An 18,436-nucleotide genomic window follows, 5' to 3' on the forward strand; every position below is an offset into this window, starting at 1 on the left:
TTTATGAATTAACTTTTTTTCCTGATGAAAGAAAAGAGTCTAAGGCTTCTTACGCTGTATTGAATGTTTATGTAGTCCGAAAACTCAATATTCTGTGGGTCCTGCAATTTGAGTGACCATGATGAAAAACCCTGGCACTGTAGTGGGCATATTTTTGCACGTCTGTCAGTGAATGAGTTAAAAGAAATTAGAAAAGGAAACTTTTTTTTCTGAAACCAGCCAACAATAGTCAACAATCCCCAAATGGATAACAGGTTTTGACATTTGGTCTCATTCTGAATTAAAGGTGTTTCCAATTTACTGCCTTTCAAACTCGTATAACTCCAGACCCATATAATTCAGGAATTAACTCTTTTTTTGTTACACTGCTTTGAATGTTTGTGTAGTTCTAAAACTCAATATTCTGTGGGTTCTGGAATTCGAGTGACAATGAAAAAAACCATGGCACTGGCGTGGACACATGTTTGCACATCTGGCAGTAAATGAGTTAAAGAGCTATTTGGAGTTCTCAAAATATGTTTTTATTGTCTATTTCGGTCCACTGAATTAATTTTACAGATTTTTAAAGATGATCTTTTTACTATATAAATTGAAATTTCATTCTTGTAAATTGTATTTTTTTCTTTACATTTTTACTTTCTTTTTGCTTTGTTCACTTAGAAATTTCAGATTGTTTTGTTACTTGCGCAGGGACGAATGAATCTTTTCTTGAATATGACAATTCTATTTTTATGAGTCCGTTCGTTCTTAAATATTATATATTTTTTGTCTTCATCTCTTCTAGGACGGTGGACAATAGTCAACCAGACACCAGCACAAACTTGAACTTGGAGGCCTCAGCCCCATCTTCCCTCTCTTTCACTTCCGTCGACACTGCACCGGAACTTTCCACCAACCAGGACGAGGAGCAAAACACTTTGACTCTTTCGCCTTGTCAGCTCGCAGACCAGGGGGAAATGCTTGATGCGGAAAAAGATCAACAGTCGGGTTGACCCGATTGGACTTTTAGAGGATAGGTAAAAACCGGACATCTAAGGAAATAAAATAAAAGAGTGCATCATTAGATTGTAGGTGTTATAAATATATATACAAGTATTAGGTTGTGCTGCTTTAAAAAAAAAGCTGGCGGTCCCCTAGGACAGATTTTAATATATTGGTAACCAATAGTGAACTTTATTGCTGACATTCTGGTCAAAAAGTACAATGAAAGAGGCCACCTATCTATATACAAATTATTTATAGAGAATGTTGTCCCAAAATGATGATCCAAATTGAGAGTATTTGAAGCACCTTTGACCCTCACACATGGGGGAGGGGGAGGGACACACAATGTAGAGAGCTACCTTAACTTTTTTCCATTCAACGTGTAGTCCGGCTCACACCCTGTCTAGTTTACTACTAATCCTCATTGGTAGAAACAATTTACTTCCCCATGTTTTGTAGCAAATTGCTATCTAGATCCTTTAATATAATTGTTATACGACGTATAAGCCTTCAGTCCCTAATTGTATGGACTGTACTTTTAATAACGATTGTGCGGTTAATGTTTTCGTTTTCTTCAACCCAATTTATCAATATCACCATCACTTAATGCGGCGACTGGATTAAGATTGTGTTTAACTCATTCACTGCCAGACGATGTGCAAAAATGTATCCGCTACATTCTCAGGGTTTTTTTTTCACTCAAATTGCAGGACCCACAGAATAGAGTTTTAGGAATACATGAACATAAAATGCAGCGTAAGAAACTTTAGACTATCTTCTTTGATCATAAAGAAAGAGTTAATTCCTAAAATATATGGGTCTGGATTTATTTGGGTGAAAGTGGGGGTAGTACAAAAGGCAAATGCTGCCCCTCGTGCGAGGCAAAAATATTGCCAGAGGTAGGACCACCGCTTGATCAGCACCCACCAGCAAGAAAAACCAATACCAGACCGAACAAATTTGGGAATGGCGGCCCACGGGATTGGCAGTGAATGAGTTAACGTGGAAAGAGTCAGTCAGGTTTCTATCCGAACTACAGGTTAGCATCACAATTTAAGGTCCTAAAGGTTTCACTTGTCTATTTTGGTCATGAATCCGTCAAATTGCGATTAATGATGCCTTGTAACAAATTAATAACAACATGAAGGGCACTGCTGTGGAGCCACTCAACAAGGTTTTCTGTTTAAAGACCACAACATGGCGTCATCTGCCGGAAGTTGGAACTCCATCCATGGCAGTTAGCATGATTCTGCATGGAAATGGGAGTTCAGAACATTCAACAATTTGATTATTGATTTTTTTTTTTCTCATCGTCAATCAATTGTTAAAATCTGGGTCTATTGATGCTCGCAGGAAACCATGAGTTCATTCGGGGTAACGGGTGACCATGCAGGTTTATTTTCAGAATGCCTGAATATAGCGCATTGTTTGAAAATGACTATCTTAATCTATGCTAAGGCAGCAGTCTTAATTACGGTAGCATTTCTTGGGGTCGGGGGCATGTAGGCAATGAATAGGAGACTCGGACAACAACAATTGAGGTCACTCGGTGTGACAAGGAACTATATACGACTTCATAACCACGAATATGGGAACCATCGTAATTACAGAAGGCAAATACAGAGCCAAGTGCAATTTTTTATTTAATATTATAATTTCATTTCAATGACCCCCCCATTCTTTTTCCTGTGTCATTGTCTACGTTTGTGCTTATTTTCAATCATATAGCAAACCAATAGATTGTATTTGTGTTGAAAGTTGCTGCTTGAATGCCCTAAGCCTTATGAGGAAGAAAAAATCCCGTAATCAGATGTTCGTCAAATACCCAAATTAGTGCTGTTACAAGAGAAAAAAAAATGAAGCGCCTTTGTTAAGTATTATCGTGTGTCACCCAACTAGCTGTCAAGCCTGCTGTTTTGCGCTGCTGTTGATGTCTTTGTCGTCAGCGGACAAAAGGGAAAGTCCCAACTGGCATCAGTGTATAAAACTACTCGTTACGTGTTTAAAGTGTGGTCTTGCGAAAAGCAAAAAGCCCTTTCCACCCCCCTCAACACCATATTTTTTATGCTGAAAATAATACATATAGTTGACACATCCCAGACTTGCTGTACAAATTCCATTAACAATAAGGAAAGGAATGTCCCTTGGATCCATGCTTGAGTAATTCAGCACTTCATCCCCCTGTGGGCGTTCTGGAACCTCTCTCGACTGTCTTTTTGGGAGTTGGTCAGGAACACCCTGAAATTGCCATCAGTCAATCAAACTAAATATTTCCATTTGGAGCTGTGACATAATGCCTGGCATTTATCATTAACTGTTGGCAAAATGGGATATTGTCAGTAACAAGTGCTGCCGGCTCGGTATGAGAGTAAAAGAAAATGTCAGTCAATGCTGTATATACTGAACACTTAAAAAAAAAAGACGGAAAAATATTACACAATGACAGTGAAAAAAAGGGGTCTACACACACCCTTCCATGTAATACTGTTACATCTTTGATCCAACCTCTGAAGGTAGAAACTTACTTTTCATCCCGTGTGCGTGATTGAAAGCAACAGTGGAAAGATGCAATGGTTGTTATTGGTGCACACTTTCCCATCGCTATTTGGGCTCTGTTCTGAGACTACCTCCAAAGGTGGAAAATGCTCCGGGTTGCTTTCCTACACCTTTCTATTCATGAGTTAACCCGTCGAGCCACTTGAGATCCAGTTGCCGCTGTCCTAGACATTTGTATCTGCCCCCACGCGTCCGTACGTGGCAGAACGCAGGGATGTGGCAACCTGTCTGTCCTCTTACTCGACTTAATCGTCGTGATCGGGTTGATGCGGAGTTGTTGTCTCCCCCGAGGACCTCCTTCCAATGTTAAAACCGGATACCGGGAAACTTGGAATTTGAGGCTCTAAAGCTTTTTTGTCTTGATTTTGTTATGATATTGAATAGTTTGTGACTATGAAACTCTTTCACTGTGTAATCAGTCTTATTCTGACTGTAAAAAAAAAAAAAAAAATAAAAATAAACCTCCCGCTTGGCCCAAAGTTGAGTCCCTGCTGAGAACACACTGGATCTATACTTTGTACATGTTAAGTTGACATGAGAATCAGTTCTATGCCGTTTTTCTAAGTCCCTGATATGGTGGGTTGTTATTGTTGCCTTGGATGATTGTTTACAATTTGATTCCATGTTATCTCCGGATATTCTGTACATATTGTAATTCATTGTCTTTTTTTTAACTTGATAATAAAGTTATCAGATAACGCTCATATGTTTTCCCATTTACTGTGTGCAAATGTGATCTAACATTTGCATTCTGGCTATTTTTAGGGTTGGTGTGTTGAGATATGTTCTCCCATCTGATATTAAATCTTAGCACGATGTTCAGAGCGCAGAGGATCAGATTTTTAATCTGCCTCTTACAGTTTCAGAGGGGCAAAGGAGGACATGACGTGATGTTTGCCAAGCCAGCGGGCGAAGATGAAGCATTAGCGCAGAAAAAGGAGCCCAGGTGGTTAAAGGTTTACATTCACAACATTGACACTGATACAATTCCTGCATTTCTCACTTCAGATCAGCGATAGCCTAATTTAGTACTGAGCACAATTCGCCGAATCATTGGAGATAAATGCATGGGTTGGTCTGACTTGGTTGCAAGCAATAAGATGTTGCTATCGCTTGGATTTTAATAAAATGCTCTGGGGAAGGCACAGTCACGCGACTACATACTACGTTCCATATCACAAGCTAAACATACGGATGTGACGTCACGTTGCAAGGACCTCTAAAGAACGGTCGCGCTGTTTACGTCATGAAATGTAAAGATTAATGTATAAAGACACGGATTTCGTGGTTGTACTCTTACCTAATCACGCAAAGAGGGCACACACAACACGAGTTATTGGATGTCTCGGTCGAACGCAACAGCCCATCTAAAATACATAAAAAATAACCAGACAACTGAATAAAACGAACACGCTAAACTTTTTATTTAAAAAAAAACATTAGACAGAGTTACGTATACCAAATATTCTTACGTGATATTATTGACGCGTTTGTTTTTAAATGTAAATATGTGACGTAAATAGATTTTAGTGTAGAAGAAGAGTACTAAACCGTAGAAGAAGAGTCGCACAAGACCGTCATGGCGCCTGACAGTTTGTAATGTGACAGTGAACGCACCAGAGTCCTGCAAGTTTATTATATCCCTTTTGCAACCGTGTCTGTGGATATCACGACGCCGCCATTATGCGAATCACTTTGAAAACTTTACAACAGCAAACGTTCAAAATCGACATTGACGAGGAGGAAACGGTAGGAGTCTAAAATAAAAACCATCAAGCGAGTAGGAGGGGGCGGGGGGTTGGAAGTGGGACTATTTATGTGAATGTTTTGTGTAAACCACCAATTTGTATGTCTCATAAAACGAATTTTGTATGTATAAAAACTTCAACAATACATATAGCTGATGTTTTATGTTAATTCATTATCACTATTGTGATTGTACTGACTGCAGGCATCAATGTTTTCCGCAAGCTTACTACTTTTACAATGTGAAATAAAAAGCGACCCTCTCGAAATTGTAACAAACGTTGTTTCTCGACCTCTATTTACTGCGAATTTGTACACGTTTCATTTGACAGAAACTACCTAGATAACAAGACACCGTGATAACATCCAGAGTGATTTCCAGTTCGTTTTAGCTTCAGTTTGTGGCCATAAAGTACATTTAGACCTTGTTTTGCCTTTGAATGTGTGTGCCTTTAAATTTGGAGTTCAACCTCATGTTGTGGTTGGGTACATAATATTGTTTAAAACAGTAAAATGGTAATGGTTCGTGTTTTGGTTATAGGTAACAACATTAAAGGAGAGGATTGAACAAGAGAAGGGCATGGACAATTTTCCTGTTGCTGGGCAGAAACTCATCTATGCTGGTACTGAATTATTTTTTTTACTGTAGTTTCACTTACTGTTTAAGATGTATTATTTTTTATATTTTGAAACTAATCTCATCATTTCTCATGACACAGTTTTACCTTGAGACTAATTCCCTAACCACTAAGCTGCTCTCCATATTTTGACATTGACATTGATATCGCTAATTTAATGAAAACAAATTTACCAGTTTTGCTACACATTTTTTGCTTTTCATTTCACATTGTGCTAATCCTTCTGGTTTGAATGCCTTGGCCAGTAGGTGTCAGTATAATACAGTCAAGTTTGTTCATAAAACTAAAATTATAAAGTAAGTTGAATAACTCGCATCCCGTGGCACCACTGCACTATTTGTTCAAGAAATGTTTTGTTAGTTGCCATTAATGCATTGGAGTGAAGCGTATTTTCAAATTTGTTTGAATGACATGAACATTAGTTTACCCTCCCCTCCCGACAGGTAAGATCCTCAGCGATGACTCCGTCCTCAAAGAATATAAGATTGAGGAAAAGAATTTTGTGGTCGTCATGGTGACAAAGGTATCACTGCAACTTTTGTTTTTCAGATTTTGCAATCACTAAATAAATTATGAGATACAAAATCAGGCAGCAAAGTGCCTATGCAGCTGGTATAGGTTCCAGAACACCTATGCCGCTCACCTGTGCTCTGAATCAAAACAAGAAATATCGAACTGGATGGATAAATGCTAAATAAATGTTATGGTTTTGTGTCCTGATCAAGCCAAAGAAGGCCCCGTCTGCATCTCAGTCGTCACCAGCCGCATCGACGGCAGACACAGCGCCTCCGGTGACGTCGCCGTCCGCCACGCACAATCCAACCGAGCGACTTCCGGCGGACGGGCAAGCAGAAGCAAGACGACCTCCTCCTGCGGCGGCTGCTGCTGCAGCGGCTGCTGCCAACGTGGTGCCTCCCTCGTCGGGGTAACTATGTGAAAACTTACCAACAATGTCCTACGTTTTGTGTCAATTACAATCATAACTCATTCAGTCTGCTTTCTCTTGCAGCATCTGGGAGACCTTCGGCAACTTAATGGATGAGGCAGGTTCAAATGTTGGTAAGCCTATGTTGTCTTTACAAGTTAAACATCATTTAATATCATACAGGTATATCATGCTTTTTGGTGCGCAATTTAGAAATATGCTCCAATGAATGTGTTTCGGTTTATTTCAAATAGTTTTCTATACTTTGGGAATGTAGTTAAATCGGGCCCCATCCATTTTAGAATTTGGTCCCCTTTTCAGACACAAGTGTCCCCGCCCCCCTTTTTAATGTCCCAGATGCATCCCTGCAGCTTCAGCTATTTCCTTTCAAAGTGACATCAAACATTCTCCGCTTCTCAAAATACAAACAACATTTCAGATGTGTTTTCCTGAACATTTGAGCCAACCACCAAAAACGCTCTTTTGTTGACGTTGCAGTGACGGGCTCATCGTATGACGCCATGGTGACAGAGATGATGCTGATGGGCTACGAGAATGAGCAGGTTGTGGAGGCGCTAAGAGCCAGCTTCAACAACCCTGACCGAGCTGTGGAGTACCTCCTCTCGGTAAGAACTCACGGTTAGTTGACTAGGCACGTTTCCAGGTCAGTTATTTTATATTTTTTTAATGTATTCTGTAATAGCAGGATAATGGTTTGAGTTTAAGACCCTTTTTCATCACTTTTCCCATGTGTTGAATGCACCGTATACAGTTTCCATTCCAAACCTTTCATGACTCCTTCCTTAGGGTATTCCAGGCAGGGACTCGGTCCAGGCCAGAGGGTCTGACACCACGTTGAGTGGACCCACGGGGGATATAAATGACCTTGACAACATGGGTGCCTCACATGGTACAAATAGCTGAAGCAGCAGAAGCAAGAACTTCATGTTAAATCCTAAACATGCAAGATTGACGCGATTGTTGTTCTGTCAGATAATCCGTTGAGTTTCTTAAGGAATCAGCCTCAGTTCCACATGATGCGGCACCTGATCCAGCAGAACGCTTCTCTGCTTCCTGCTTTGTTGCAAGAGATTGGGAGAGAAAACCCAGAGCTGCTGCAGGTAAGCGGAGACCCTGATTCGTACGCCGCCTACAGCTTTTAAACAGTGTTTGAAATAGCGTCTGCCCGGTGGTCCGGGGCGTACAACTTTTACGTCGGGCGTAAAACTTTCAAAACGTCTCGGCCCGGGTGACCGACAACTTCTTCAAGAAAAAAAAGAATTTTTTTTTTTCTTCAAATCAAACGTTAGTTTTATTCAATAAAGCAAAATCTACAAGCAAACCGCCACAAGCCACATGGACTCCTTTTTCTAAGCGGGTTTCAAAACTCAAGTACACTTTTCAGTCACGGTGTAGTCCGAAGAACGAAACAGGCTTCTGATTGGCTGCCGATGCCGATTATGCAAATTGACAAATATGGCTTGTATGCAGACAACGCAGCGCACACATTGCGTTCTGCACCATGATGACAAACGACAACTGGAGCAAAATCTTCAGCAAGAGATATTTACCATAAATTAAGCAAGGTAGCATTTGTGGTAGGTACTTCCTTAATTAAAAAAAAATCCTTTATACGTACTTTGCAACATTTTTTGGGGGGAGATTAGTTGTCTTATTGTGTTTCAAGTTTTGAAAAATGGGGCAGGCAACTTTATGGCCGGGCAGGCAACTTTTCAGAGTTGCCTGCCCGGGTGTCCGCTAACTTTTTGTCATGCGTTTCAGACCCCGCTTTAAACCACCTTTTTTTTTAACTGAACCACAAACTAATGGGCAATTTAAGCCTAGGACCACTATTTTTACACGTCTGAAATTAAGAAGGCAATCGTTTTCTTAGATCGCAAAAAGTTTCCTTTCTGTTCCTGTGAAAAATTGTGCATTTCTGTTCCTGCATTGACAAACCATCACCTACTTCCCAATGAGATCAATTGTTGTGGTGGCATCACAAATGACAATTAATTTCCTTTTCTCCGCCGCAGGAGATCAGCAACCACCAAGAGCACTTCATTCAGATGCTAAACGAACCTCTCCCCGAGGCACCCGGGCCCATGGCCCACGACTCCGGGAGCTCCGAAGGTGCGCCGGGCGATTCGCAGAGCGGCAGTAACTTGAGCTACATTCAGGTTACCCCGCAGGAGAAGGAAGCCATTGAAAGGGTGAGCGCGTTGGGAAAATGCCATGCCTGTCGGATCTTTGGTCATATAGTTCAGTGGAACCTCCCAATTTGGAATTCAACTGAAAAATTGACAACACAATAAACCTCCATATTAATTTCTCATTTTTTTTGCTTGAAAAAAATTCTGTAAAAATGATTCCAATATGAGAAACTGGTTGTTATTTGTTTTTTATTCTCTCTATGTGTGCACAGCCAATTTGTTTTCATTCAGGATGAATTCCAGGATTCCAATCAGACGCTAAGCTAACTATTCTCAGACAGATGTGCATCACAAACTGATGGCATATTTTTGCACGTTAACTATTGCAAATTTCCCCACTGTGGGACTATTCACTCATTCACTGCCAGATGTGTGCAAAAATGTGTCCACTCCAGTCCAGTGCTAGGATTTTTGTTATTTTCACTCAAATTGCAGGACCCACAGAATATTGAGTTTTGGGACTACATAAACATTCAATAAGAAACCTTAGACTCTTTTTTTTATCCAAAAAAAGCGTTAATTCCCAAGTTATATGGGTATGGAGTTATGCGTGCTTGAAATGAGGGTGGCTGTCCAAAATACAATGCAATACATACATATACACGTTAGACTCTTATTTCATGAAAAAAAAGTATTTAATTCCCAAGTTATATGGGTCTGGAGTTATCTGACTTTGAAATGGGGGTGGCTGTACAAAAGGCATATGCTGCCCCCTCGTGGGAGGGAAAAACATTGTCAGGGGTCTGACCAGCGCTTTATCAACACTCCGTGCAAGAAAAAACAAAAGCCGAACAAATTCGGGAATGGCGCTCCATGTCATATTTTCAATTCTCAAATACAGTAAATTCCGGAAGGGCAGTGAATGAGTTAAATGATTTCTGATTCTGAATCTGATTCTATTGTGGGCATTTCAAGAGTTTGACAGTGATTCCCAGGATTTCAATTTCTTTTTTTCATCAATTATTATGGGATATCAACGGGACCATCTCAAGGAGTCATGGCTGGAATGGATCAGGAAGCCAACAGTTATGGTCCGGAGCAACCATTTTGACAAACATGCTGTTGAAGTTTGATGATCACTTTGCGTCATCACTGTTTTTGAAAGCATTGTTGCACTTGGAAGATTCCAAAAGGTGTGTTCTAATTTGTGTTTATGTGTGTGTGTGTGTTGCAGTTAAAAGCGTTAGGTTTTCCCGAGGGACTGGTCATACAAGCTTACTTCGCATGCGAGAAGAATGAGAATTTGGCCGCCAACTTCCTTTTACAGCAGAACTTTGAGGACGATTGAGACGACCAATGTTTGTTTTATGTGTGATTGCTACCATTGAATATAAGCCATTTACCAAACCTCCCCCCCAAAAAAAATGATTGAATTCACCATTATGTTGATGAATTTGGAGTTGCGATCAGTTTTCCTTTCTATTCAAATTATGGTGCCATTTTTCTGTGTAAAGAAAAACCAGTATGGTAATCTGTACTCACAGCCATTGTATTTTTTTTCAAAATTTTTGTTGTTGGACCCTCATTGTCTTATTTTGTCTTTTTTTAAACGTAAGTGTGTATGTAAATTAATTTTATCGTTGCTTTTCAGACCGCCTCTGGTCTACCGCCACGCAAACCTTAACAGCATGTGTACCAGCTGAAATTATGTGCTTTCCACACATAATCATAGACTTGTCTTTTAATCTTAAATAAATGCCATATGCTCTACTGTGTGTTTGTTCCTTCGCAACAATTTGACATATTTGTTACTATTTCAGTTTATATTGTATCCTCCATTTGTGTCTCATTAGTGCATGAGTATTCTGAACCCACGGTGCTGCGCGTTCACGAATAGGCCGACAGGGGGCGTGCTGATCTCCAGCCTTCCCGTGAGCACTGCATTTGTAATAGTGATTTCAGTCAGGCGACCGATGCAGAAGGATCCATTCCGACCGTTTACGGGAATCCTGTGTTTCCAAGTTTCCAAGTTCTACGGTTTCCTCCCACATTCCAAAAAGATGCACCACAGGTTAGTGGAACACCAAATTGTTCTTTAAGTGTGCTTGTTAGTGACCGGTTGTTCGTCCTTAAGTGTGCGTTGGGAGTGTCTGACAACCAGTTGAGAGTGTACCGCGACCTTTTCGAGGATAAACAGTACAAATGTCTGGTTTATGGCAAGATTTCAAAAGCAATTTGAGTAATGTTTTGTTTAAGCACCTAATGCAGGGGTTGGGAAACACCAGTTTTCTACGAGCCACATCCTGACAATTTTAGTCCCCAAACTACTTTAGCACCTGATTCAAATGATGTGCTAATCGGAAGGCTCGCTCTGTCAAGACGTGAAACAACCAAAAACTTTTTTTTCAATTGAACATAAGCCATTTACCTTTTTTTTTTTTTTTTACCAAATTTCAACTACAGACGAGTTGTCTCGTGCCGACAACAATGAAGTTCAGGCAGCGGGGGAAAAAAGCAACTTAATGTGTCCTTTTTTTGAAATACATTTTATTATACTATAAAATACAAAACGCTTAACAGTCTTTTTATCTACAAATGTACAACGTTGAAGATTATATTACATTTTTTAGTTGGGCTTATATATAAAAAAACCTCAACCCTTTTTTTTGTTCAGAGTCACTTGTTCCGTTATAAAAATAGCAAGGTTTCCTTATAAATTATAGCACTGTGCAATATGCAGTGCATTCTCAAGATTGCCTTCGCCGCTCTAAAACCTGATAATTGACTGTGGAAAGAAAGGGAAACACTCGATATTTGGCACTTAGTCACCGCATCTTTGGTACCTTTTTGGGCAAAGTAAGAGCACCAGTCGATATAAATTAATTAACATTGTACCTGAACTGACAGGTAAAATGTGAATATATATAAATATAGCTACGCATTATTAATACAGTGTCATTGGCGATTTAATGAAAACCTCTGGACATTTTCCATTTGAGATTCCAGTTGTTGGTCCTCTTTGAGTTTGGCCACATAAATAAAGCTGATTTCCAGTTTTCGGTCCCGTTCTGACCCACGCTCGCAGGTCTCGTCTTGATTGTCTTTAGCTGTGAACACCACAGCATGTCATTTAAAAGGGTTTCTTTTGTTTTCTTTCTTTTTTTTGGAGGGGGGAGTCCCATTCTCACAAGTGTCTCTTCATGTGAAGGGCCAGGTGGTCCGATCTGGAGAAAGCCCGGTCACACTTCTGACACTGGAACGGCCGATGACCCGTGTGCTTCCTGTAATGGCGTGTCAGCTCGTCGGAGCGTGCAAATTTCCAGCCGCAGCCCTCCCAGTCACAATGGTAAGGCTTCTCTCCTAGTTGGTGGGACACCCAAAATGGAGGTCAGTGGAGAACAGTTTATATCAGCTTTATACAGACTTATAAGTCATCAGAATCAGAATCATCTTTATTGACCAAGTGTCTAGAACTCACAAGGAATGTGTCTACAGTAGAACACGCAGCTCTAGTACTCATAAAAAAATTACAAATAAGTATGTAAGGACATTCCTAAATGTAAATGGTACCACTCTGTTTTGTTCTGTTTAGTGCATCTAAAACCATAAAATACCCATTAGGTGACAAAAACAAGTGAAAATGTTGAATGTGATATGTGACAAATGAACAATTTTATGTGGGGGGCTTAGTAAAGAGGGGGTGACAAAATCTCTCACAATGCTTTTGATTAATTTTAAATCACTAAAATAAATTAATAGCACCAGGTTACTGTTCTCATGACAAACGTACGTTGTCATAGATGATACAAAGCTTAAATGTAGATGTGTTGTCCCTCAAAATATGTTGAGCATATGCTGAATTGCTGCATCTGATTTAATTTTAGTACGTTTTACTTCATTTTTTTCGCCTGCATGTACTGTATGTAGTTGTCGGTGGAAACGATTTGGACATCCCCTATATTAGTCGCAGTCTACATATCATTACAGCCTCCAAGAAATTGCATTTAAACATTTGTTTTGGACTCATCAAATTTTAGCGGTGGTAAAAAAAACGTATTAAATGTAACTATATGGACGCAAAGAGACTACAAATACAAATTCGAATCTACGTGACAGATGCGGCAATAGCTAAACTGTGCCACTGGGTGGCAGCATCTCCCCGTAAGTATCCTGCTCCCACATCATTTTGACAGTTCTTGAAAGGCTGAGTGCTGTAATTTATGTTATTTTATTTACACAGGGATTACTTTCTTTCTACAATTGTATGACAGTGAAGAATGTTAAAATGTTACTTTATAAAAGTGTGTGATGCCAATCGCATGAATTAATTCACTTCGCATGTTCTCTGGCAATGAGTTGGTTTAAAGTCCTGTATATGTGTTCCCCTTTTCATATTTTCAGCGTTTGACATGCCTAAAATGCTTTATGTTGACAACCTCCAAACGTCCATGTTTTCCATTTCAATTCCTCTCTACTATAACAAAAGAATCATTGTGTAGAGCCTGTTGTAAGTAGCGGTAAATCTTTGTTGGTACACACCATAAAGATATAAATACCGTATTTTCCGGTGTATAAGGCGCATCCAAAAGCTTTGATTTTCTGATTGCCCTGCACCTTTTACACAGGTGCACCTTTTATGCGAAGTAAGGTTGAGCCACAATAGGTCTCGCCACTGCTGTTAGGAGCCATTTCCCCTGTAGAAGTAGTGCATAGCCCCAGCCTCTACTGTAGCACTTTATAATTTGGTGTGCCTTATATTTGGAAAACTTATATGTATTTCAATATCATATCTGGAAACATTGTTTCATTCATAGGTGCGCCTTATATATGGAAAAAAAGTTTGCAAATACACCATTCATTGGGGGTGCGCCTTATACACGAGGAAAATACGGTAAGAGCAGTTTATGGGCAAACTTAAAAATGAACTCTGAAGCCTCAAAGAATTTCTGTTTGGGATAAAACAGTTGCATCTGTCATCAGTAATGTCTCCTTCTTGCCTAGCATTATGCAGCGTATTTTCAAACCAAAACCATAACCACTAGTTTGTTCCATGTTTGGATAATTGTGTGAGTTGACGCAGTCCAATGAAAAGCAAGCCCCCTTCCCCATAAGAAAAATAACAAAAGTACAGTGTGTTTACATTTCTGATTTTTAAAAACAAACATTTAGAGATTTTTTTCCTTTTGATTGGACGCACACTGTACCGGGACTGAAACTTGAATTGTCCGCCATATTTACTCGTCATGTTAATTTAAAAATATATCTCTCAGAATTGTACACATGTGATATGAGCTCCGTGTTTTGCTAGTTACCTGTGTGCGTGCGGTGGTGCGCTTTGAGATGCGAGCTCTTGGTGTACGTCTTTCCGCAGCCGACGTAGTCGCACGTGTGCGTGGCGATGCGTTTGCGAGGCCACGAGCGGCGACCCCGCTTGGGCTTAGGCTCCTCTGGCAAGCAGTCACCGCCGGCGACCATGAGGGGGTCTGCGTAAAAAGACGGAGGTTTTTCGGAAGGTTTTCAGGCAAGGTGGTGTCAGAATGACGCAGACACGCAATGGGAGAACAACTTCGAGTCATACAAGAAAAACAATACATTTGCTTCACATCTGGTCTGGTTTCTGCTGCGCTACGATTAAGAGACGGTTTTGTGTCCAAGGCCGCGGGATGTCGGTTTTAATCCCTTTCAAGTACTTGTTTTAGGCTACAATTACAACCCACCACGTTGTATAGGCCCTATTTAAAAAAAAAAAAAGATTTATTTGAATATCTGGTCTTTGTTAATGTCTGCGTTTTTTTTTTTTAACTTGCGACTGATGCACGGATGTTGAGCGTGGCGTGAGCCGCTAACCTTGGTACTGGGGCATGGCGGTAGATTGAGGATAGGCGGTGTATCCTTGCGGCGAGCTGTGGTGGTATCCGTGTGGAGGCAGAGGAATCTGAGCGTGAGGGTGGCCCAACACCTGGTGCTCGCGGCTCAGGGGGTGATCAGGGGAGAGCGACGAGGACGAGGACAGGCGGCCTCCGGGGAAACCGTGCAGCTCCAGGTGGCCCGGCCTCTGCCGGTGCGGCTCCATTGGCCGTGAGATGGAACAGTTACTGGGAGCCTCTTGCTTTATGCGGTGGCATGTAAAGGGCGGCGAGGCCCGTGAGGCGGGGCGGTCTGATGCCACGTTAACACAAGCCTTGGGGTTGTAATCCCCCAGGTCCAATGTGGTCTTGACCACAAATTTGCCATGCAGGCTGGTAGGGTGGAGGTACGCCGGGTCCAGTTCCGGTCGCATGAGCTCCGCCACAAAGCCCCCGGACGGCGAGACGTCACTGATGTCCGGAATAGTGTAGAGCAACTCCGCCGAGCCTTGAGGGGACGGCAACAAGGGGTACGAGGAGAAGGACCCCGGCGAGCTTGGCGGTAGAGCCTGGACGGCACCGCACCCCATAAGATCGTCCTGCTGATGCTGTTGCTGTTGCTGCAGTAGCATGGAGTTGGACAGAATGAAGTCGTAGTCCAAGTCCAGATCTGGCTCAGTGTCTTTCTTGGACATGCTGGGGCCTGTGGTGCAGGTGGCAGTTGGATGGGATGGCTCGGAGATTCCCGTTGTTGGCACACTGAGTCTCTTAAGAAGGGACAGCTCCTCCTTCCATCTCTGAGGGAAAGTTACAGAGGCATGAATGACATCACCTCGGAAGTGATTATCATGATTCAAAAACAAGCGGAGTCCATTAAGGTAAAGAGCCGAGCTCGACTCCAAGGCAACTTTTTTCTTGAATCAGGCATGTTTTCCTCACTGTCACTGTGAAGTGTTTGATCTAGCCGTTTTGAAACACAATCTACCTTTTCCCGAGAGTCCAGAGTCCAAACCTCAGGTGTTTTCAAAATTCCATGTCTAAAAATATCACATTTAGTTTAGATTGCTATCTGAAAAGGTAGGTCACAGGTGTCTTATCATCAGACAAGACACCGTTGTCCCCTAAAGTATGACAATCTCCCTTTTGTAAGCACTGGATGGTGTTTCCATGTTCTGAATCGATTAATGGATCAAATTTGCCTCGTACACCTCATCCGACTTTAGAGAGGTACATTTGCCAAGGTATTTGTGACTTGTAAACAAGCCTTTGTACCCTGAAAGGACAACCGACGCCTCCGGACAAGTTGTGTCCATAATTTGTAAAATCACTTCAAATGACTTCTACTTTTAGAAAGATTCCACGGCATATAGCTATACAGTGAGACCTCAACATACAAACACCTTATCTTACAAACCTTTTGTCTTACAAACGTCAAATTTATGAAAATTAAACCTTATAATAAGCACTGTTTTCATAATACACACCCACCACGGCTGGCGGAGCGATCTTCGGCGGAAGCACACGACCGAACAGCATCAGAGGTTAAGTTACCAACAGTCCTTATGGAAGGTGACTCTCCTTCTATAAGCCATCAACGACCATCAAAAAGGTAAATAAAACTTTATTTTACAGCACAGTTTATTTCTTTAATTACAGTCGTCATGTAATGCACCTCTCTTTCCAAACAGCAATTCCCTTTGACCTTCGGCCTCCAACGCCATTCCATCAAGCCATAAATGACAATCACAAATGTAAATAAAGTGACTTTATGATACAATTCAGTGTATTTCTTTCATTACAATACAATAGCACATTTATTATACATAGAATAAGGTGTGGTGTGTGTAGTTTTAAGGCTTATTTAGTTGAAAAGTATATTTTACAGAAACCCAGGAACGGATTATTCCCATTTTAATGGTTTCCCATGGGAATTTTTTTTTCGAGATACACACTTTTCGCCTTACACACTCTGTCTGGGAACCAATTAAGTTAGTAAGTTGAGGTCTCACTGTATTTTACGTTTTAAGACTCGCACTGAATATTCAGTAAGTCTTGTTTTCGAGTTGATGACAATGCCTGACTATATATATATATATATATATATGTATATATATATATATATATACAGTAAAGTCTCGTTATATCGATATCGGATATATCGATAGTCCCGGTTATATCGATACTATTTCTATGCACGCACGGAGAAAATTACATGCAAACAGGGTCGGATATATCGATAGTCCCGGTTATATCGATATTTTTTCGGACTCCCTTGAATATCGATATAACGAGACTTTACTGTATATATATATATATATATATATATATATATATATATATATATATATATATATATATATATATATAACTTTTTTTGTGTTTTTGCGGAAAAGCAATGAGTTTGAGGCGGGTGGGGGGGTTTATTAGCAAAAAAAAAAAACAACAACAACACAATTTCAGTTAAAAAGCTTCTCCAGACTGATGTTTTAATTGTAACAGAAAACTACAATCATGTTGGCCATTGCTGACGGTCTAACCTGCCACCGGTGTTCCAGTAAAAGATTAAAGCTATGTATGTGGTCGTGCTCTATCAAATTTTGCTACATTTGTGTTGCGGAGAGTGAACTATATTCGTGTTTTGGATTTTGCGATCCCAAAAAGTTGGGAAAAGTTGCCCCATGGACATACACCTTTTTTATGAGAATATCACTCATGTGCAGTTGATAGTTGTAAATTGGACAGGGTTGACTTGTACTCACTAGGTTTGCACTTCCTATGGTTTTGGTCTTGATAGCAGGGCTGGTGAAGGTGGAAATGGATGGCAGCAGAGTCCCTCCTAAAGCCATCTCGACGTCATTTGGAGGCTGCCTATATAGATAGACGACAAATACAAAAATAAAGAACTGGTCCTGATGTTGTAACTCCTTGGTAGTAGTGGTGGTAGTGGTCCTCCCCCTAAAAAGTAGTCACCTCATTCACAAGATGTTCTGATCGAACTTTGAAGAAGTCAGGAGGGTAAAAGGTAGCCCTTCCGCCGTGTGTCAAGACATGGTGCAAAAAGAAGCCCCTCACGCGTGGGTTAGTTCTTATTTTTGTTGTGGGAAGACACGGCGGCGCCGGCCGGGCGGTGAGGGATTTGCAGGGGATGGGGGGGATTCCCTCGCTGGCCACGCGCGTCAGGAGCGGTGGCAGCGCGTCTTGGTGCGTGTGGAGTGAGAGTTACGCGCGGAGCTTTTCCTTCTTTAAAGCGCCGGCTGAGGCTCCGCAGCGTTTTTGGCTACGGGGCGGAGCCTCCGCCCCCGTTGCCAAAACAAGAGAGACGCAAGTCAGCCCGTTGTTTGTGTTAGCAACAGTTACCCATGCGCACTTGTGAAAAGTGGCAGAAGACCTGTCAAAAGTTCTAGACCGGAAGAGTAGTTTATTGTTCAAACAGGGTCACTTTCAGGCGTATTTGCACGTTTACGTCCGGAACCATATTAGAATGCAGAAAGCTTCGGTTTGGGTTTGGAGCGGTGGGTCGTCCGTTGCACTTGTTTATGACCCCTCAATAAATAAATAAATAAATAAATAAATAAATAAATAAATACA

At 41.0% G+C, this 18,436-nt stretch overlaps 3 protein-coding genes across 4 annotated transcripts in view; 2 read left to right on the forward strand and 1 right to left on the reverse strand.

Annotated features, from left to right (window-relative positions):
* znf462 (zinc finger protein 462) overlaps positions 1-4,244 on the forward strand; it is a 41,505-nt gene extending 37,261 nt beyond the window's left edge. For both annotated transcript variants that reach the window (XM_089020435.1, XM_089020434.1), the window contains exon 13: positions 785-4,244. In XM_089020435.1, coding sequence (XP_088876561.1) covers positions 785-992 — 208 coding nt within the window. In that variant the 3' untranslated portion in view covers positions 993-4,244. The remainder of the gene's footprint in view (positions 1-784) is intronic.
* An 850-nt stretch (positions 4,245-5,094) lies between these two features.
* Positions 5,095-10,772, forward strand: rad23b (RAD23 homolog B, nucleotide excision repair protein). The gene is made up of 10 exons (XM_089019903.1): positions 5,095-5,289; positions 5,828-5,909; positions 6,368-6,447; positions 6,650-6,849; positions 6,934-6,983; positions 7,348-7,475; positions 7,657-7,759; positions 7,843-7,970; positions 8,886-9,062; positions 10,237-10,772. Exons 1-10 carry the CDS (start codon positions 5,224-5,226, stop codon positions 10,348-10,350), a joined length of 1,128 nt encoding a protein of 375 aa, XP_088876029.1. The 5' UTR covers positions 5,095-5,223; the 3' UTR covers positions 10,351-10,772.
* A 751-nt stretch (positions 10,773-11,523) lies between these two features.
* klf4 (Kruppel like factor 4) lies at positions 11,524-18,158 on the reverse strand. The gene is made up of 5 exons (XM_089019902.1): positions 17,819-18,158; positions 17,608-17,716; positions 14,850-15,645; positions 14,315-14,485; positions 11,524-12,362 (listed from the first exon to the last, which is right to left on the reverse strand). Exons 1-5 carry the CDS (start codon positions 17,821-17,823, stop codon positions 12,187-12,189), a joined length of 1,257 nt encoding a protein of 418 aa, XP_088876028.1. The 5' UTR covers positions 17,824-18,158; the 3' UTR covers positions 11,524-12,186.
* Positions 18,159-18,436: the final 278 nt, after the last annotated feature.

This window comes from Hippocampus bargibanti, linkage group LG18 (assembly GCF_051943395.1).
Source record: "Hippocampus bargibanti isolate YZ-2025 linkage group LG18, ASM5194339v1, whole genome shotgun sequence".
Taxonomy (NCBI): Eukaryota; Metazoa; Chordata; class Actinopteri; order Syngnathiformes; family Syngnathidae; genus Hippocampus; species Hippocampus bargibanti.

Bases quoted from the DNA above. Each gene is read 5' to 3' on its own strand.
- klf4 (XM_089019902.1), bottom strand. The intron at 15,646-17,607 runs GTGAGTACAAGT...ACTTTCCCTCAG, and splicing joins CCATAGGAAGTGCAAACCTA to AGATGGAAGGAGGAGCTGTC. The intron at 12,363-14,314 runs GTAACTAGCAAA...CCCACCAACTAG, and splicing joins GCACCACCGCACGCACACAG to GAGAGAAGCCTTACCATTGT.
- rad23b (XM_089019903.1), top strand. From the start codon at position 5,224: ATGCGAATCACTTTGAAAACTTTACAACAGCAAACGTTCAAAATCGAC. The intron at 5,910-6,367 runs GTACTGAATTAT...CCCTCCCGACAG, and splicing joins GCAGAAACTCATCTATGCTG to GTAAGATCCTCAGCGATGAC. The intron at 9,063-10,236 runs GTGAGCGCGTTG...TGTGTGTTGCAG, and splicing joins AGAAGGAAGCCATTGAAAGG to TTAAAAGCGTTAGGTTTTCC.